General features: G+C 36.1%; 1 protein-coding gene across 8 annotated transcripts in view; it reads right to left on the bottom strand.

Annotated features, from left to right (window-relative positions):
• Rhea (Talin_middle and talin-RS domain-containing protein rhea) overlaps positions 1–22,505 on the bottom strand; it is a 64,216-nt gene that overhangs the window by 17,721 nt on the left and 23,990 nt on the right. For 3 of the 8 annotated variants that reach the window (XM_072899925.1, XM_072899923.1, XM_072899924.1), the window contains exons 2-3: positions 17,614–17,731; positions 273–465 (exon numbers count right to left, since the gene is read on the bottom strand). In XM_072899925.1, coding sequence (XP_072756026.1) covers positions 273–411 — 139 coding nt within the window. In that variant the 5' untranslated portion in view covers positions 412–465; positions 17,614–17,731. Of the gene's footprint in view, positions 1–272; positions 466–5,978; positions 6,421–11,262; positions 12,767–17,613; positions 17,732–22,505 lie in introns of those variants that run through there. The other 5 variants (XM_072899921.1, XM_072899926.1, XM_072899929.1 and 2 more) reach the window with 5 other exon arrangements.

Below are 22,505 nucleotides of genomic sequence, written 5' to 3'. Positions count from 1 at the left end.
TGAAAATTTCCATTACTTCCATTAAATTAAATCTCGATGTATGCTTCTTTAATCTTCCTTTTATTACATGAATTAATAAATGATATATTCCGACGTATATCCGCTATCACATTATTATATTGATGATATTATTATAAAATGATTTGACTTAAAATTTAGAGGAAAATTTACATATATCTTTATGCGAAAAAGATATAATTTAATTTTAAAAAAATGTATACACTGCAAAAAGCGTTAACAAAGTATTTCCATATAAATGATCGAATACTTACGTTGACCCATGTTGCTGGCTTCAGCGAGTTTTTCTCTGATAATGCGACAAGCGTCGTATACCGATGTGCTGGGATCAAATTGCATCATCTTGGTGGCATTCTTCTCCGGTATAGAAATGCGCAAGGATAGGGTGGCCATTGCGATAGCCTGGGGTGATCTTCTACGTGCGCAAAAACCTCCAGAATCACTTGACTGAAAAAGACAATGGCATAAGATAAGATTATATTTACGGTTTAGAATTATTAAATAGAGAAGACCAATTTTATCCGCGGATATTAACGTAATGCTTTATCGACCAGCACGATCAATTGGATATTTAATCTCGAGTTCGCAAAGAGTTTTGCGCGTAATCGTCTTATTGTTAGATCACTTCTTCGCATGTAAAACGGCCTCGTAAAATATTATCAGATAAATCCACAGTATTACGTGGACGATAATCTAAAGAGTTAGGCACGTGCATGCAATTTCTGCTTTACGACGAAATTGAACGCAACAAGTTGCAAAGATCGCCTATTGTGTTCGGTAGAACACGGTACAATTTAACGAGAAAGTTAATATAACGCCGTTACATTAATAACATTCTACATTATTAATCTTTGATGGAAGAATTATTTATTTTATAACGCAATTTAAGATGTAATCGCGTGGCAAAACGCGGTCGTGTTGCTTGAAAACTGCTTCCAGTTTGTAAAGCCTTACACACTATATATATCCGATCATAATCCATTTGAAAAAAGGGTTGCGAAAATATCTCGCGTGGATTTGTGGGAAACGAGCGATGACGGATTAAAAATGCCCCGGATGCGCTGAACTGAAAGAGAAAGCTACCGTGGGACTTGTGTCTATATATCGATCTCTCGATAGGACATATTACATTTACCGTAGAATTTGCCACAGGGTGCAATCTTCCACCGGCGTAGAAACAATGATAGAAATAAATGTAGTGTGTAAAAATACATACTCCTTTTTGCTTTTCAAACGCTTTCGAACGAGATAATTAAATTGAATATATATCTCTCAAATAAAATATTTAATTAATATAATTATTAACGTAATTAAATTATCACGTGATACGCAGTGCCCGACAGTTTATCAACCGATAAATGTCTGAAGGTTTCTGATATAATGTCACAATGTGGTTTAAATGAGTAGACGAGAAAGATGAAAGAAACATAAACTGTTCATCCTAATTATACTTGATTAAGACTTAATAAAGATTATAAAGAATATATCTTGCTAATAATAATCGCAGAAAGAGAGACGTATTCTCTGAGATATGAATAGATGAAATTTAAATAAAGTGTCTCATTATTCAGATATATAAAACGCATAAAGGGTGGGGTGGAACACAGCTCGAGGTATAAGCCTTTCGTTACCTCATCCGAGAAGATTGCTATCTTTCCGCTAATTTGTGGTGCGTGCGACGCGTATTCCTCGCGACAATACGCGCATCATTAGATCACGTCACGAGAATAAACAGCCAATTTCGTTGTATTCATCCCGAACCGGATTGTACAGCTACAGGGTTCATTCACGCGTTTTTCCACGTGTTCTCACGGGGTGGGCCGGTATAAAGAATGGTAATGGTGCATAAATTCGTCGCAAGTATATACCCTACGCCAATGTGGGTTTCCACCCTTAGAGGTTGCCAAGCAACGCTGGTCTCTCACTGTGTCAAACTCCGACCGTAACCCCCCGTTGTATCCGCGGCTATCCTTTCTTATGATCACTCTCTCTCCCTCTCTTTCTCTTCTATCTCTATTGCTTGTTTCAACCCTTTTCTCTCTCTGCCCTTCTCTGCGTTTTTTTTTTCGTCGACAATTTTCACCCAATTAACATATAATTTTGATTTCATCGAATTCAGATCTGAATAATCATTTAATATATCAATTAAGCATGTTAAGAAAATTGCGAGAAATAATATGTCATATATCTAGCTTAAATATTTTATGATTTAATAATGTAATAACTAAAAATTCGCACAGTTGATAACATCTTTCGTCGTTAATAAATTTTTACAATAATAGAAAAAGCAATTGAAGATTGTCAGTTTAATTTAATCAATTAGTATAATTTAATTTATAATGCAGTTATTTTTTTCACTACAGCCCTATTTTTAATTACGATATCAGATGAGAGTGGTCATGTGAATATTTCCTTGCGAAATAAATAAATTTTTTTTCAAATACTATTTCATATGACCTACATTTCCAGCAAATCTTTCGTGACAATCGTGATAAAGAATTACAGCTATTAATCAGAAAGAATCTTCGGTATATTTTACTAATCCATACTATCAAACGTAAATTATAACAAAGAATTAATTTATATACAAAAGAAAAAAATTTTCTAATTTATTCCGGAAAAAAAAAAAAAAAAAGATATTTACATAATTTATTTCTTCTTCGTCATAATTTAATATGATTTGCAAATATGTGATACAAGAAATCAGGATTAAAATTCTGCCGTTAAACTCATTAAATAATTATCAAATATTTGTAAATCTGTTTTTTTTTTTCAGAAAGATTTACTATTTTGCAGAAAAAAACACACATAAATGAAATAAAACTTCATTTACGTAATTAATACGTGATTAATTGTTCGCTACGTTCATATACTTTTAATCGTGCATTTCATCCTTCATCAGAAACGCGAACTGATACTTTTTGCTGCGAGCATCATGCGCGAAATAGCCAGAGCTTCCTTTTTACAAAAAAAGCGGAACAAAGTGAATATCGGAATAGCGGAATGTAAAAAAAAAAGATCGCCAACAGCTCCAGGCAATCGCTCGCAGAGCCAACGGCATTTTACTGCGAAATTGAAACCACCGTTGGCTACGAAGTTACTTCGTTCGATTCGCAATACGTCACCTTCCTACCCGTACGAACTCGATTCAGAGGGAATGACCTCATTACATACAACTGGATCATCAACTCCATGCATACTGCCAGTGGGATGGAGCCACTTCTCGACAATGCTGGCATTGATATTACTGGAAATTGAATATTCTTACGAGAAGAACGTTTCGCAACATTCATCATGAAAGGCTAGTGATAAAGTGGCGAACTCTTTGTGTTTCGAACATATGTATATTAAGTCAATTTTTTTCACTCAACTTTTTCGTCAATTATTTACTCAATTTTTACTTACATTATTTGAAAAGTAAAAAATAAAATTAAACATACAATCGAGAAAATATATAAATAAAAATAAATTTTTTAATTATTAATTATTGATTGATTATAATTGTTAAACAACAGGTTAATTAAAACGACCTGACTAGCCAAAATCATTCAATTTATTCACACACAGTTTGAATAAATTGAATGATTTTGGCTAGTCAGATCGTTTTAATTAACCCGTTGTTTATAATTAAATACTAGCGACTTTAATCTCTAACTTATAATTATAATTGCTAAACATGATGGAGAAAATATAATGTCCCGTGAAAAGATTGGATTTCTCTTTTATTTAAATTAAAAATAGATAATAGAATATTAATACATATTTTATAAAATTTATATATCGTACAGAATAAAACTGAAAAACTTTCTTATAATGGGTTTAAAAAAAAAAAAAAAAATACACGATAAAAAGCTGAAGAAATAAACTGTAGAAACGAAAAGAAAAATTTGTTTACGTAATATAATAAAATCGCTTCTTTATTCGACGATCTTCTCTCTCTCTCGGCGTTCGTTTCTTTCAACATACTAAAATACAAATAGGTCTTTCATCTCTCGAGATCGAACTGCAATATCTTTTTCATATATTAAAATAAATTCCCGACTACATTATTCATCATTATTATACATGATGTGCTCGCTCAACGTAAAATTTTCCGCCAATCATCCATTCCAACGCACAGTTGATTGTCGAATGTGAAACATGCACTATCATTAACGCAATGAACGCGGTATTTAACGGCAATTCGAAAACGGGAAGCGCGAGATACGGGAGGGGAGGATAAAGAGAAGAGAGAGAGAGAGAGAGAGAGAGAGAAGGAAGAGAATGATGATTTGCGTTAATCAAAGGCGCGCCGTTTCTAAAATTAGACGTCACGTATGTACAGTATCCGCCGTGATGACACTTGACGCGAACTAATTGAGGGTAGCGATCCGGCGCGGCGTGGCGCGGCGGCGCGCGTCGAGGAAAACGCAGACCGGGGAAAGCGGAAGGAGCTAACAGGATAACGAAGACGCGATTATGCGGCCGGCGCTCTACAAAATCGGCTAATCCTGCACCGGGGCCTCTCGGATCCTCTCCCTAATGGATCGGCGCCGCGCATACGTGCCAATCAGCCGAGAGGCTCCCGTCGATTATCGTGGAAACGGCGAATCTATAGTGGAAACGTGTTAATCTGTCTCTCGTCCAGGCTCTCCGTCATTTATCATCACGGTGCAGCGCGCGCGATTGAATAGTTTGGACGTTATTTACCGCGCGCTAAATCTCCCGCGCTAATTCGCAAAAATACATTTCATTCGTGCTGAAAAGACAGAGAAAGAAAAAGTCTTCAAGAGACAGTTTCTGGGAATTCTCGTTAGTGACACATAATAATATACATATATACTAGTATAATATTTCTCTATATTTAATTATCATTAAGAAATAATCAAGAATTAAAATATTCATTATAAAAGAATTTTATGAAATTTCTTTTCTCTTTTTAATCATGTTTTAAATTAATTTTTATGCAAATTCTATACAGTATTTAAATTGTTTTCATAAGCATTAATTTGAATAAATTTATAATTTAACTTTCCCCCCTCCTTTTACTATTTTTTTAGAAAAGTAAAATTTCACTTAAATTTCATTTAATTTCAAATACATTTACGGTAAGAATCATGTCTATTACCGTTCAAACGTGCTGTTACAACATGTCTATAATCAGTGTTTTTGCTCGAAAGAAACGCATTCGTGTGAGTGTAGCAAGGCCACACGCGTTGCTGTTCACGACAAGCTTGATGCATATATTCATCGCAAATTACATTTCCTATGCATTAGAATATAACTTCGTATCCACTTCGCATGATTAATGCTGATAACATAATTTCCTATTTCCCTTATCGACATCGCTTTGATTACATAGACTACTTCCGTTATCCTTTCCTCGGAACTCCGCTTCAAGTCAGTTTAAATGTTCACTAATTGATCAATTATGCAAACGTTAGGTAAAAGTGGATTAATAATTAGGTACAACTACCGACTGATCAAATTACTAATTAATGATGATTATGCAATCATCAAATAATAATTAAATTATCGATCATTAATAAAAAACGATTGCGCTTTTGATTCAATGAATTAACGCTAACATAAAAGATGACAGTATGTCCTCTAATAATTCGATTATACTATTGTTTGCGATTATACGAATAATTATAAATTTCGAATATATATATATATATAGTCTCTGACTAACAAATTAATCTCATGTAAATATTTATAATTAATAATTTATTGTATATATAATAGTTTATATAATATCGATTTATATAACATAAATCGTTTATAAATATATAAATATAATAATCTATATGTCACAAATCAATTATATAATAAATGACTATAATTTATTACATTTACAAAAAATTAATTACTGTAAAAAAAATCGCGAGTAAAGAGTCGAAAAGAATCCATACAATCTGTCTAATGAAATTTACACGGGAAAGAGCTATTATATCGGTGTGCAAGTATGAAACACTTACTGCCATTTACTTTCGCCGCGGTATGTAGTTACCATGCTCCATTCTCGGGGCGAGTTATAGCGCCGTCGTCAGCTTTTTTAACTTCATCGTCGCCTCGCGAAGAGGGTGGCGGGTTGGTCGGTTCTCATATCGCTTCCTACCCTATGAACGTTTTGTCCCTCTCTTTTTCTCTCTCCATATCGTTGCCATCCTTTGCGGATGTCATCACATTTTTCCGCGCGTCACTACCTCAGTTAAACCGTAGGAACGTATCAAACGCACGTAACCCTTTATGAATCGTATCCAAGTAACTCATTAATATCTACAATAATTCGACCGTTTTTTGTATACGAAAATATCCATACCGTTATATTTTACTTCTAATTCGGAATTAATTATTTTTTATTCCATTCCTGTCTTATGACAGAATAAAAAATTTAATTTTGCTAGACTCTATTTGGAAAATTGAATCTACGTTTAAAATCGTTCTAAAGTGCAAATTAGATATTTAAATAAAAATTTCAATTGCTTTTTATTACAACGATTATACTAGTGTAATCTTTATAATATATTATAACACTTATATTTATTACAATAATTATATTTATTAAAACGATTATATGGTGTAAACGTTGTAATATGTTAAGAATTATTTTCTAGTTTCTCTATCACGTTGCGTTACTTTAATGCCAACAAAAAGATGACGAGGAATTGATTCAATTATATTCTCATGACACTTTACTTTCATTATACTACTTTAATGGATGCATCAGTCATGTTTAACTATAATTATAAGACTGTAGATATAAATATAACACGTATACACGCTTGCAAACACATTACGAAATGAAGCACAAATACATTCACCGACGTTCTCATCGGCATAGATCGATTGAATAAATATTTGTAAATAAACTTCCATCGACGCAACAAAAGTTTTGATAAATTCACTTGTAAAAAGTGTGAAATAGTAAATGCTGTTAACCATCTAAATTAAATGAATATTTCATCAAACTGAACAAATAAAGCCATACAGCTTCTCGCTTAGTAACGTTACATATTAAACAACTTCGTGGGAGAAAAAAAAGTTTTTTTTAAATACGCGCAACACAAAAGAGTTTGTTGCATTCACTCTAAATCTACTACTATATTCTAATCTAAAAGATATCGTAAGAATAACATTCTTCTTGCGAGAAACTATCGGAGCCTCATTTTATAAACTACATATTATGTAAAAAGGGAAGTTATAGTTGATTTCGAAAAAACTTTGAAACAATTTAAAATTATAAGACCGAAGTCTACAATTCTTTTCATCATTCTCTATTCATTGTATTGTCGTGAAATGTCACATCAATTTATTCCAAATCTGTTTTATAGTTACGAAATAGTCTTATGAAACGGGGCGCGACGTTTCTTGAATTTCTAGAGACAGGCGAGTGCCACGTGGCTGGCTAACGAGCAATGATGATGAACATTGATGACGTGATATGAAATCCACAAGTAAATGAACGATGAGATATTTACCTCAGGACGATGCATTGTATTGGCTTGGCTCTTATTGTTAGCGATCTAGCAGCACAACTACGTCTATACATTTAAATTTTGGTTACTTGACGACTCCTATAATACCCAGGATCGTGGAATGTTGGGCGCCGATCGCCGCCGTTTCCGATGCAAGCTTCTCGTGTAAAGATAATTTACTATCCCTACGAAGCTGCAGCACGGATTCAGCTCCATTCCTGCTATATTTACTCGAGTTTGCGAACGATTTACGTCGGCGATGAGCTTCAGTAGCCTCGTATCTCTCGCTATTTACACCGACATTCTATTAATCGAACAATCAGCGATCCTCAGCGATGAACAAGATTATCCATTGACGCTTGACGAAACAAAATTAATAGTAGTGAGAATTGCTAATAATAATAGATTAAAGAGCAATTTTAATTGATTTAAGATTCACAAAAGGATAAGTTTGAAATAATTCATACGTACAATTTCTATATATAAAATGAAAAAATTATATTTAAATTATAGATAAGATTCTCGCGAATATTTTAATTCGCTGATCGATTACAAGAAGATTGGAATGTTATTAATTTTAAAACACAATCACTACAATACACAAACCGAATATTCAAGATATTAGATAAGAGAAATGATTGTACGATAGATTTTTAGATTGCGTTATTTATATCCACTTATCCCGATTAGAGCCTTATGTCGTCGCGTGAGTCCCGCACAGGCGTCACTGAATCGCTTCGATTGGAAGATCAATGGCTTCGAGCGAACACGAGTCTCAGCATCCCCGATGACCGCGTGTATGTGATGTAACGCGTCGCGATTTCCACGCTACGTTGCCCTCCTTCCCTTTACCCCCTTGCCCTTTTGCGAAACCGCGAACAGAACAAAACGGTGGGACAACGGGACGATCCGCGATCCTCTGGGGATCCGAGACGGAGATGGAATCCCGAGGGTCCCTGAGAGAGAGATGCGCGCACTCGACGAGGAACCGCGGGTCGCTTCGATCGCCGGTCAGAAACTGAATGTGGCGCGGTTCGAGCTACTAAGGCTCGAAATATAGTCGACAGTCGGGGAACCACCCCTTGCTCGCTGTCTCTCTCTCTCTCTCTCTCTCTCTCGTTCTCTCTCTCGTTCTCTTCAAAGGGATGCAGAACTCCAGGGCGGGGGATGTGGCGGTGAACGGAGGGGGCATCGCTACGACGATTTCTCTGGGATCCACATCGGGCATGTTCGGGGCTTCTGCGCACTAGTGCCCCAGTAACACACCCCCGTGGACATCGGATGGGGAAACCTCGAGTATCGTGCGAGCGCAAACAAGTCGCGTCATCCCCGGTCGTCTCGATTCCCCATGATTTTCTCGACCTAGATGAGTCTTTCTCTCTCTCTCTCTCTCTCTCTCTCTCTCTCTCTCTCTCTCTCTCTCTCTCTCTCTCTCTCTCTCTCTTTCATTTCTCAATCTTACAAACTGAAAGCCTACAGTTACAGCGCATAATTTAGAAATAATTTAAAATAATGTAGATCTAATAAAATAGCGCATACCAATTTAGAATAATTTAAAATAAAGTTTTAAAGTTAAAAAGATATTTTTTTATTATACTATTCTCTATTTTCATATAATGATATAGATATAATGTTGAAACATTGATCAACGTCTTATTTCTTTCTATCTCAAACGTGGTGAATAATTCTAAAAGTTATTTGTAGCAATCTCATTTGTTTTTTAAGCTTATAAGAAATTTCTCGACGCATGTTTTTTTCCAACAATATTCGAAACCTTTTTTTTCTAACGTTTTTAATGCTAACGAGTTGCGATGTTTCGGCAAATCCTTACCCGAATAGCCTGTCAAGTCTATTTAATACTTATACAAGAATTTTCGCGAGGATCAGAGCCAACGCTAATGGGAACCTAGCGTTATTGTCGAGTCGCAAGGAATATAGTCTGCTGGGATTTCAAATAAACGTACGCTCGTGTGTCTGGTTGAGTCGTTTTAATGTCTGAACACTTGTAACCGAGCGTGTGACAGATACGGAAATCATCGATTCTTTCACGACATCGAAAAGGGATTAAATAAGATATGCTACGCGCTTTACCGTGCCAGTTTCCAACGAACCGAGTAAAAACTAGTATATGAGAGAAATCTGTATTCGTAATTAAATTCCGGGCCTTAAAAGGAACAGTTTATCTCGCAATATTAAAAACGGTGATAGAGAAATCGTTTCTCACATTACTATATTGATAAAAAATTGGTTGAATTATTAATATTGCTTAAACACGTTAATCAAGGAAACGACTCTACACGTGAATTTATATGTCTTTTATTGTCAAATGTCAAATGTGTATACAATTGCTACAAACGTCAAACGAGTATGTCGCCACATAAAATCGTATCTAATAGATTTTGTATACTTTCAGCACGTTCACGTCACCAATAAACCCGGACAGTTATATACCGTGTAACTCTATATTGGAAAATGATTAATAATACTTGAATGTGTAAACGGGGAGATTGTACAGCTGAAAACTGTATTGTCAATAACGTAGTTCTATCGGCAAAACGTCAAACTCAGAATCTATATAACGTTTGCTCGTATTACATTATGAACCTTTTATTTTTTTGTTCAAATAATTATTTAGGAACCTCTGACTCTGCATATATATATTCTATTCGACAGTCTACTATATCACAAAATGCATTTTATAATCACTTTTGATTCATTTGACGGATTTAAATAGTTTACGAATGTTTACTTACCCCAGTTACATACGATTCTATACTCACATAATCAACTTTATAAAAAAAAATTATACAATTAACACAATACAGTATAAAACTCTTTGACAGACATTTTCGGTTTTTAACGTAAAATCAGTGTGAATTCCAGAAGAAAAATCTATTTTGTGTACAGTCATTTCAAGCAATTCAAGGGGATAGATGGTCAAGCTTTGCGTAGAGAAACTAATGCATGAACGACACTGACTGTCATTACTGGAGTCTATATCACCCTCGGACAATTTTGATATCCGGAAAGTCAACCCTCACATTATATTATCTGATTTCGAGATCGTAGAGGGTTGTTTTGCCACGACTCGCTCTTAATAATTGAGTATACTATCTTGATTATTTTAGGGCAATCAATTTTACACTTCGGACTTGTTTGTTCATTAAATTTGAAAAGAAAAATACATGTAATTTTTAATACAATTAAATTCGAAAAATATTTTTAATGAAGAGAAAAAAGATGTCTCAAAATATCCTAAGAATTAATTTCTTGATTATTTCAAAAATTGATCTTATTTATAATATTCAACACACGTTATATCAATTTTCATCAAACTCATTTGAATTAAAATATTACATGTGCACAAATAAACAGTTAAAAAGAAATTAAGAAATAAAATCTATCGATTGATAAATCCTATGGCTCGATAAGTTGCTGTTAAATTTTTTAAAATCTTATTCTATATATATTTTAATTTATTTTGATTCGAATCAAATCGAAAAAACTAAATGCTTGTTACAATCTTTTCAAGCAGATATATTTCGACAAAGAGTTAGAGTGACTATGACATTTACAGAAATCTATTGTACACGCTATACAGAAATATATAATCATATCTATCTGTATAAAAACCTGGATTTCTCATGCTTGCGGCGAAAGATTTGCGCTAAAAGCAGCGAGAAAACGGAGCAAAGACGTTATCCTACTTTGCTAACAATTGTTAAAGCTACGGACACAAACTAGTCGAACTCTTACATCACACAGCTCAACAGTTCTTACTCACCGCGCTAGTGTCATGGTGGTGTCACTCGTAGAATTCTCTCTCGCTCAGATGGATTCGTCGTGCTCGTGGATGTTCAGCGCGGGTTTCAAGCAAAACAGCACAGGGAGAGGGAGAGAGAGAGAGAAAGAGAGAGAGAGAGAGAGAAGGAGAAATAGAGAGACTTCTATATCTGCGAAGAGATTACGAAGTCGGTCCTCCTTGGCTGCTGGATCTTCGTGTTCTTCGAAGGATCACGAACGTTCGCCCCAATCACAATAATAGGAGTTAGTAAAATCGGGAAAAGGCACAAGGAAGGGACGGAGCTGATTCTCGTTCAAACTCGTGATCGAGAGAAAGAAAAAAAAAAGACTTTCAAAAAAAGACCCGAAGATGATCTTGGATCTCGGTAAGGCAATCTCGTGGCTAGATCGATATAATCGACACAGAGGAAAAATAAGCTCGTTCAGATACGTTCGTCGCGCGAATGTCAACGAACAGAATTTGTATTTAAGCGAAAAAACGGGAATAACAAGAAACTCTCGAAAAATCTCGTCAAAAAAAAATGATCTCAAAGAGAAGACGATTTATTGTCACAATCTGGACGGCGATTTTAAGGCACGAAATAGTTTCGGAACGCGACAGCCGCGTGTTACATTACGATGCACCACCGATTGCGAAATTAACAGAAGCGGATGCGACGTGAGTTTGGTATACTTTTCGATCGGCTATATTTTCCTTTTAAAACGCGAACGGCGAAAAATGATGAACGTCAAAAACAATTGCAAGCAAAAACCGCAAGTGTATTTTCCGAAAATTGCACGTAAAACCGCACGAATGTATTTTCTGAAAAAAAGTGTCACGGTAAACTACATGCTTTGCGTAGTGAAAATATAACGAAAAAACAGAAACTTTTTTTTAAATCACTTAATACTCGAAGGAAACTAAAAAGCCGAACGAAATCGGAAGTACGTTTTAGTCTGAAAGACCAAAGAGAATCGTTAGAAAACTACTGATACCGTTTGCACGTTTAAAAGCCGAAACAATCGCGAGATCTCTTTCACTGTGAAGCGAAGTAGAAACGGTCGGTCGTCGATCGGACTCTATCATCGCGAACTCTCAAACACAAACAACAAAAAAAAAAAAAAAAAAAAAAAGAGCTATAAATAACCGGGACGCGCGCGCGTACGAGTCAATTAAAAGCAAATGTTTAAAGGAGGACGGAATAAAAAAACGGAAGCTTTTGCGTGTTCGGAAAGGTCGAAACGGAATTTGGAAATGGAAATCGTTGGTTTCTGACGGCGATGCGAAGGGATGGGAAGAAGAGAGCGAGGGCGAGGATGTTACCCCGACGGCTGTCGCCAAAGAAGTGATAGGTCTGCGGCCTCGCGCGCGGTACCCGAACGACGAGGGCGACGAAAAGGGAACCGACGTCGCCCGAGGGCGCAGACGCGAGGGTTCATCGGTGAACGAGAACAACGGCGATTGGCGGCGATTGTCCGACGTTGCCCCGCTTCCTCGCGCTCCGCCAATTCGCGAGGGGGTGAGTCGCCCCCCACCGGAGCCCCTACCTATTCAGCGGGAAGATCACGCGCGGGGGACGCAGCGCGGTGGCGACCCCTTCGAAATTCGAGTGTCGTATTGCGCTGTATTCGAACATCGCTGGCCCTTTTTCGCCCTTTCGCGCGCGAAAGGGCGAGCGGTGTTTGCGCCGCGACTTTATGCCAAGATTTAGCGGGTACACAAGGGGACAGGGGGCAAATTCGACAGTAAATTGCAGTAATCGAAATGACACCGCGCCGAATTTATAGGACGATATTATGAGAATGCAGCTGTAATTAGTCTAATGATGACACTAAAGGACTCCGCTCTCTTGTCTGTATCTATCGTATTACTTATTAATTAATAAGTTTATTGAATTTATTATTTTTATTATATTGGATTTAATAAGACATATGTTGTTGATTTTAGTTTTATAATATGCCAAAAAGCTTAAGATACAAATAAAAATGTAATTTTGCAAAAAAATTAAAAGTTTAAACATTCCTTTCACTATAGTTAATATTCTTGAGATATATATATATATATATATATATATATATATATATATAAACAAAAATTTTAATATTTTTTTTCATAAATAAAAATATAAGACATCCTCCTTTTTCCTTATTTTCATCTTTAGCGCAAGAAAGTTTATCTTTAAAATTTGTATCTAAAGAAATGTATGAAATAAAAATGACACCAGCTATTCTCCACGGTACGCAATGTTTTCGTTTCCACGTTTCTCTCATACAGTATACAGTAAGAAAATTAAGTTTGCACACGAATCTGTGTGCAAACCAAATTTATTTACGTTATCTTGCCTGACATATCTTTCATTTAAATTATGAAAATGAATTATACCCTAAAAAGATATGGACATGTGACATGTTCACGGTAAACATAGCAATATTATCTTAGATAACCTGTACTGTACAATGAAGAATGACAAGAAATGATAATGCGAGTCTAAGAAGAAAATTACCATGTCAACTTTCAACTTTTTCGAACATGACACTTTAGCGTTTATCATACTCACATCGCGAAAAACGTTCTACTATAACCGGCGAACCGCGTGGCAGACTGATAAGATAATCAAGAAAAAATTTGTATAATCGAAATTAATTTCTATTAAATATGTAATATATACATATCGGTTTAATTATATTTTTTCGTATAAAAAAATATATCTTTTGCTTTTTATTCTCGTGTAATTTGCTACGTAAATATATATAAATATAACTTTTTTTTTCAAAATTCTTTTAAACTTCAGGCCGACTGGTTTGAATTAACTATAAATAACGAGATTAAGATATTGCTGTAGAATTAAACAGAATAATTTTGTGTGTATTCTGCTCTAAAGAATTATGTATATTATATGATTAACCATTCACAAAGTCCCAATTAAGGTTCACACATCTAACAGTATTCATTCAAATATCTCTTGTAGAGTAACCTAATAAAAAAAAGAAACTTTAATCGCACACTGAGCGTGACAAAAAATGCGATGTAAGATCGGATCCGATAATTTTCTTAGGCGCGGACACGGATTACGAACTATACAAAAGATTCGAGGCAAGCCTTACCCCTGTAGCGGGAAGGTGACACGAAGGGATGATAATGCGAGTCTGCAGGCAGGAGGTCTCCTGCGGGAGAGGATGGGGAGTGTCACTCAGGAGCACGACGTGTAAGAGAATGGTCACCGTCCCGGGGGGTGAATTGAGATGTACAGGCAATTTATGCAGCGAGCGAGAAAGAGGGAGAGAGAGCACCACTCCCGTCCGAAAGTCAGCGAGCAACTGCTGATCATAAACCGCCTGCAAAACATCGCTGAGCTTTTTTCTTGAAAAAAATCAAACACGAGCAGTCAAATTTTCCACGCACAGCTGACGCGATATCTTCGTTGCCGCTCGTGGCAATTTATAACTTGATCGCGAAAAGTGTTTGTTCGCCATTACTCTCCATCGTGGCTCACGTACATAATAATATGAAAAATGCAGATGACAGATATGATTTTGCAAATCAATGAACCGAGCTCAATAAAATTTTACAATACGCGATTTCGTGTAACACACGCGGTTCTGTTTCTCACAAGTTCTTTAAAATATATAAATATTTAATAACAAACTATTCTTCTTTTTCATAAACATGCATATAATTATATATACTATAAATATTACTATATATTATAAATATATTAATAAATATTACTATATAAATATGTGTCATCAAGCATTATAATAAAATTACAACAATACTGAGAAAGACAATTAAAAATATAAATGCAGGCTGGCTATAATAAACAACTGTAAAAATAATTCATACCACAAAGAATTGAAAAAAACGGGAGGAAGCCGTTTATTTTGAAATAAAATTTTTTCACGCCTGATACGCTACTCCAGTCGAGACGCGAGAATAAATTCGCATTAATATATTAATTAAAATTTATTTGTCTTAGAAACGACATTTATACCAAGTTTCCAGAAGGATGTATCTCGTGTTTCCTTCCTTCACCAATTGCGACGGAGGAAATGATGAAAAGTGAGCATCGACGGGGGATGAAAAACAGAGGATGGCTTTCGTTCGGAATGAATTAAGGATCCCCAAGTATGCCTCTGTTTTTCTTTTTGTTCGTCATCTCCTGCTTGTAGCCCCCCCCCCCTCTCTCTCTCTCTCTCTCTCTATCTATCTATCTCTTCTTCTCTCCGGCCATCAACCCTTATCGTGGTAGCGTCAATCACTCTCTTCCATACACGATGAAACTTATCGTTCGATTAATCGGCCTGACAATGCGCCTGTCGATTCGAGTTACCCTCTCGTCCCCCTCCCTCTTCCTCTTCCCCACGAATTTGCGCGCGTGTGGTCAGTCCCCGAAAATGCAGCGCTCGTCCGACAACGATTTACGACCGGAAAAGTTTTATGGCTGCCAATTATACAGTGGAGGATTCTCTCTCGTGAAAATTATAAGCGAGTGGAAACGTAAACTATTAGAGTTTACTCCACTATTTCCAATTGTTGTAAATGCCTTAATTAAAATACAAAGTGTTAAAAGCCTTTACTTATCAAGAGAGTATGTAATAATTATGCAATTACGTATTCACAACAATGCAAATGAAATTAGATAAATAAGTAATATTCGCGATAAAATATTGCGTTTATGGCGCAAATCTCATGAACGATGTATTGTTTAGAAAAATCGATATTTTCAAAAAAGTTACGATTTATCGTGTATTTGTAGTGTATAACAAAATGTGCTATTTGAAAAAAACACACATTTATGAAAAAGATAATGCTACATTCATATATAAAAGTATGAAATGGCTGCAAAAGTTATGATCAAAAGTGGCAACGAATGTCATCCGTTCAACTTGTCATATAAATCTACCGCGCAAGTAGAACAAGTGTTGTCGGTCCTGGTGCTTGTTTGCAGCTCGTAGTGCGAGTTTCAATGTGTAGACAGCTGTAAGTTTGGCGCCAAAATGTCTGGACCATAACGTTTCGCTGTCCATCGTATGGGCCATCGATGCTCGTATTACTCCGATTGTAGATAGATATATATCGCACAAAATTCAAATATTCTAAAATTTGTCCTAGATAAAGAATTTCTCGCGTCGTATAATATTATACTTAATCATGTAATATAATTTCCATCCGAACGCGTTAGCTATATCATACATCACTTTGAATTTCCAAAGAGTTTTTCCGAATTTTATGGTTCGCAAAATCGTATTCGTTGCTGTTCCATGCAATAGAAATTTTTAAAAACTGTTCACGACAGAATTATCAGAATTTTCTATGAAAAAAATACGACAAGAAAAATAATTGGAAATAAAAAATTGGGAAAAATTTCAATTTTTGACGATAATAAAATAAAAAGGATGTATGGCTCTATTTTATTTTTGAATCTTCTCTTGGTTCAAGTTTGTTAAATTCCGGTATTATTGTCGAAAACGATAGGTTGTAATAAACTTGTAATCCTTCGAAACACAACTGTAACTGTTACGAAACGGTGAACAGATGCGTACGAACCGCAGAATGGAGATTAAAGATAATACAGGGAGATACGAGCGAGAATTGGTCAACGGAGACCATCGACGTTTAACGCCATTTGTAACGGGCCATTTGTCCATATTCTTATTAGAAGGTATCTTTTATCTACGCCCGGACACGTGTGACACGTAGAACTGCGTCCGGCACAATGTTAGGAAAAAGTTTCTCCTTATCTTCATTGCGCCCCGAAAGCGCATGAAACTTTGCTAGGCTGCAAAAGGGGACGTAAAATTATAGGAGAAAGTACTCGCAATATTATCAGTTAAATTAAATCAAATTAAATGTGACAGAAGGAATGGTCAAACAAAATTTTAGAATAAAATGTTTATCCAGATCTCTGATGTTTCAATCAAATTCGTCAAACACGTATTCGCTCGCGTATTTATGACGAGAAGAAATGCATCTTCACCCTTTGCGTCCTTTTCTCCTTTCGATCCCGAAATGCCTATTCAAATTTTACGGGCCATATTTGTCGCAATTAAGTATTATGTTTTCGGGCTTATGGCCCAGAAATATTCCATATTGAAGCGAGGGACGAGCCTCCTCGTATCTGTATAACGTGGAATAAAGATAAATTCAGGGACCTGCACGGAGGGAGAGGGAGAGGAGAGCGAGTTTATGACACTTGCGAGGGCACTTACACGTATTCGTCTGACTCACGCCGAAGAAGTGCCAAAGAAGCATGCGACGAAGAAGGGATCTCTCTTTTACGAGTTTCTCAAAACGAGAAAGCGCGGACGTGAATACAATTTGCGAACCGGAAGCGGCCGCTTCGTTACTTACCGTTGCTTCGTCGTTGCTTTTTTTTCTTCGTTGCTGTTCCTTTCTCCTGTCTTGGCTGTGTGTGCGTGCAATCCGAAAATCCGCGTGTTCGTTCTCGTTTCTCGTCAGTCACGCGTATCTAGAAATTAACAAAGTAACAAAATTATATATACATACATATATATATATATATATATATATATATACATAAAGTCTTTCAAAGCGAAGATCTTAATTCTATATACAGTAAAGTAACATTATAAAAGAAACTAAGTATAATTTTTTATTTGTAAAATTATTTTTGATTTCGCGTTTCTGTTAATTAATTAAAGGATTTAATAAAATAAATTAAAATATTTATTAATTATAATAATTATAAGAAATTTAATAAAACTGGGACTGGCAATAATATACACAATATAGTAAACCTTTATTACGTTTAATTGAATAATCCATTATTCGACACAATATCAAGATGAAAATAAATATTTTACATGTACACAAATTCACAATTTACGCAAATAAATTTAAATGCGTATCACATATGATATGTTACTGCATAAGCTTATTATTAGGTGATGTAAAGCAGAAAACACAACTCCATTAAAATAATAGTCATGTTAAGAAAACTTACTAATAGTTCAAGAAAACTGAGAAAATAGGATAGACATTATTTAATTATTTGGAAAAGATGATTATCTAAACGTTTTATCTCTAAACTAATTCGGATGATAAAGGTTCTGCTATGGATGTATTTCTCCAAATACTATTGACTTTAATTTAAAACAACTATCAAAAAATCTACACCTATCTTGCGAATTTATACAATGCAGTTATCAATTAAATTATATTATTTTATATATTTCAACTTGAGCTTTTTTTGAGTCTCCTCATAAAAACCCCTAACAATAAGTCACGCAAAAGTTACCGCGAAACAATGCCGAGATAACCCTATCCGTCGCGAAACCACGCGACACCAACAATATGGAACGTGCCCGGCACGTGTCGTCGCGAATCGGGAAAAGAAGAGAAATAAAACTTCTGAAAACGGTGTCGTGTGTTGGCAGAAAAATTCTCCACGATTCTTCCTCTTCGAAAAATGTGGCAGACGGAGAAAAGAGATAGATAGAAAGAGAAAGAGAAAGAGAGAGAGAGAGAGAGAAGGGGGAGGAGGGAATGGCGCCTCAAAGATTTTCGCAAATTCGGGTGTGCCGGGTAAAGAAGAAGAGAAGGAGAATAGTAGCAAAGACGAGAGGGAAGTCGAAAAACAGAGAAAGAGAGAGAGAGAGTGAGAGAGAGAGAGAGAGAGAGAGAGAGAGAGAGAGAGAAAGAGAGAGAGAGAGCCAAAGGGGGTGAGTGCTGGCGGCGTTATGGCGGGCGCCGAGGGTGGCGCCGCGACGCTTTGGCGCCTCCGACGCCGAGACGCTCCACTGATGCTGGCTGCATGTACCCACGCACACATCTAAGCGTGCAGCACCCTCTCGTTCCGACTTCGACCTCCCTCGTATCCTCCCCCTCTAGTCCTCCCCTCGACGTTACTCTAGACCGGCCCGTAATACACACACACACATACATACACACAATATATATATATATATATATATATATATATATATGCTCGGTACAATGAGAGTTCGAGATTCTATTTCGCTCACGCGTACATGCCACCTCTGCCTCGCTCTCGTTACCTCGTCGTGCATACACGAACACTATGTGGAAGGGGATGTGGAAGGGGATGTGGAAGGTGGATGAGCTCGCGGAAGGGAAGGAAGGAAGGGGTGTTGTTGGTGCGCAACCAGAAACGGAACTGGAATTCATTCTCGAATTCGGGCTGCGGAAGGGCGAGGTCACTCGTCGTCGAAGACGACGATTTGAGGGTGTGGCGTGCGTCAAGTGAGTCCGAACTATCCGGCTATCCGGCTATCTGGACCGTATTCGCCGATGGAACTTATCACGTCCCGCATAGGACAAGATGGATCGTTGTTGACATCTTAAGAGCATTTCGAGCAACGTGCTTTCAGTGGCGTTGCTCTTCTTTAATTAAAAAGTCTCATATATGAAGATAAATCGGATTATGATCTTTACGTTTCCTTGAATTTAGCTAATATGTAATATCGATGAAAAAGGGTGTATTCTTTTACAAAGAGATCATGTGTGCGCATCACAAGAAATTAAATTAAAAAGAAATGTACAAAATATAGTTTTTCGTCACTAATTAACATTTAATCTCTTTAATAAAGATGTTTCTCTTCATCTAAATTTATTCTACTCAACGAGATATTTCTCGTCAAGTATCGGACAATCTGTCGATTATTATTGTATAATTTTAAAACTATCTTGATATTTATACAATGATGCCTCTCTAAATGCAATTCTGATATAAAAGATTTAAAACAAGTTTGCTATTTAATGATTCATTCTCTACTGGCGTCGTGTGCATTTATGACGTATAAAATTACAAAGTAGTGAATGACTTATCAAGAATCGTAATGCAATGCCAGCAATAACCGATTTTCGGAACGGCTGAATCTCGCCGGAATATTAACGACCTTGATTTTATCTATTGTACAAATGTACGATGACTGTTAATTAACAAAGCCAAATTAATGCAAATTAATCCGAAATTTTTTGTTCTCAAATTCTTGCAACGTCACGCGTAATCGAGAAAAATTGTTTGTTCGAAATTAACTATTACATCAATTTATCTTACGCGCACGAGAATGATATGCAAATAAGTGGGTGCCTGTATATGCAGTCGCCGTCTTAAATTATGATACGCGGTATGAACAAACACACGATGAACGAACGACGACAGAATGCGGATATCGCATTACGACAACGAGAACAAGATATAATAAGAAGAGTGGCAAACACGAAATTGAATTGCGGCTTGTTATGAATTTATTGTATCGTCCTAATCTCATCCGTCGAGAAACTTGCTTTGAAAACTGCACTTTCTTCGTTAGTTACATATATCTCGTGGTTAATCCATTAATCTCTTCGTAATGCAAATTGTTTCGGCGACGACGAAATTTAATATCGGTCGAATTTCCAGGCAGAAATCGATGGAATAATAAAGTATATGTATGTAATAAAATATATTTTGAAAATATTATATATGAAAGTTATATCATCGTTATATGATTTATTATTAAACTATCGACATAACACTTTTTATCGTGTCTTATCTGGATTATAAATGCAGTTGTATTTTAGTTAAAATTAATATTCACTTATATATGTATAATTTTTGATATACTTTTAATATTTTTATCAAGACATCGTTGTGAAAAATGACAGAAATCACTGTATCTATACACATTTTCATCTAATAAAGTGTTTGTAAATTATAGATTAAAAATACAAAATAATACAAGTCTAAGTAAATAATTTTTTAATCAACTGAAGAAATCTATATAATATGGAGAATATAAAAAATAAAAAAATATAGAAATAAGGGGGAAATAAGTGTCCTTCAATTTGTTCGTTACCTAACGAACGATTTTGCGCAATACACACTATACATTTGTGGATAACGCGCAATAAAATATCGTCGTAAAAATGGTGACAAGAGACAACTAATAAAGTGCGCATTGTGCCAGTCATAACGTATAATCCTGTAATGGGGTTGTTGCACACGTAGGTTATGCGAGGATCATAACGGCCATAAATCCAATGAATTGTCCTGTCCCGCCTCGTGCATCGATTCGTGAAAGATCGTCGTTTGCTGTAACGACCCGGCACACTCGCAATGAGCGATTATCACGAAAAACGTATCGCGACCTGAATTACGATGCAAAATCCCGTAAAAGAGTTTATTAAATCCCCCTTGTTCAGTTTGAGCATCAGCATTATACACAACAGAAATTATATTCCTCTCATCTTCACAAAATTAATTTGAATGGGTATTTGATTAATAAATCGTAAAAAAAAGTTTATCGCAATTAATCAAGAATAATTTTATTATATTATGCAGAAGCGATAAATTTGAGCTATTGAGTTAAAAATTCACAATTTGGCTAACACATGTCATGCGGATATCGGACTGAAAAGGTATCGAATTAATCCTGCGAACGACGATCTCCGTAATATCATCTGGGAACACGTTTGACACGCTAAATAAAAGGGCAAAATGGCTATGCTGTCGATATACACCGCCATAATATCTCCCGTCGATCGGTCGCGGTGAAATCTTCTAATAAGTTTGGTAAATATCGGAATCGCGTTGTTATTTTTATGTTTCGCGCGTGCGCGAACCATTCGAACCGATGACACGAGATAGAAGGTGTCTCAGGGCAGAATGTAAGGATAATCCATTAGATGCGTTGTAACCCAAAACCGCGCAAACAAGGGCGGTCTTGGATTAAATGTGACGGATAAACGTGGGGACGGGGTGCTATCGGCTCTTTCTCTCTTTCTCTTTCGGCTGAACGATCGGGAAAAAGACCGGAATAAGACGTATCGAAGTACAGATTCGCGCAATAACGATACTAAACGCGTGTATGTGTAATATCTCGGTGAATTTACGATGGTGCATCGGGAAATTCGACCATTGTGACGTTCAAGTTGAATTGGCGAATCAACGAATCTGCCGATAAGCGGGGCAAAATCCCGAAATCGTTTTACAAATTTAAATCATTCAACTATCAGTTTTTTCTCAAAAGTTTCTTCATCGTCAATTAATAAGATGTATTTTTTCGATAATATCGACAATGTTGTTTTCATGTTCTATATATAATGGAACTGCGTAAATGCGTTTTATATGTTAACGCGGAAATTCAATGACACTGTCGAGCGATGTACGTGCCAAAGGAGTGCAACCCTAACGTGATACTTTTCTATAGAGAATCCACTCTAGACAGGCAATTGATGGCCGTCGTAGTTTTCTCTCCCGTCAATCCCTGCTACATCTG

The sequence above is a fragment of the Anoplolepis gracilipes genome, chromosome 9 (genome assembly GCF_047496725.1).
Source record: "Anoplolepis gracilipes chromosome 9, ASM4749672v1, whole genome shotgun sequence".
Lineage (NCBI taxonomy): Eukaryota > Metazoa > Arthropoda > Insecta > Hymenoptera > Formicidae > Anoplolepis > Anoplolepis gracilipes.
The sequence above is the reverse complement of the archived record's forward strand: the minus strand, read 5'-3'. Positions and strand labels throughout refer to the sequence as shown.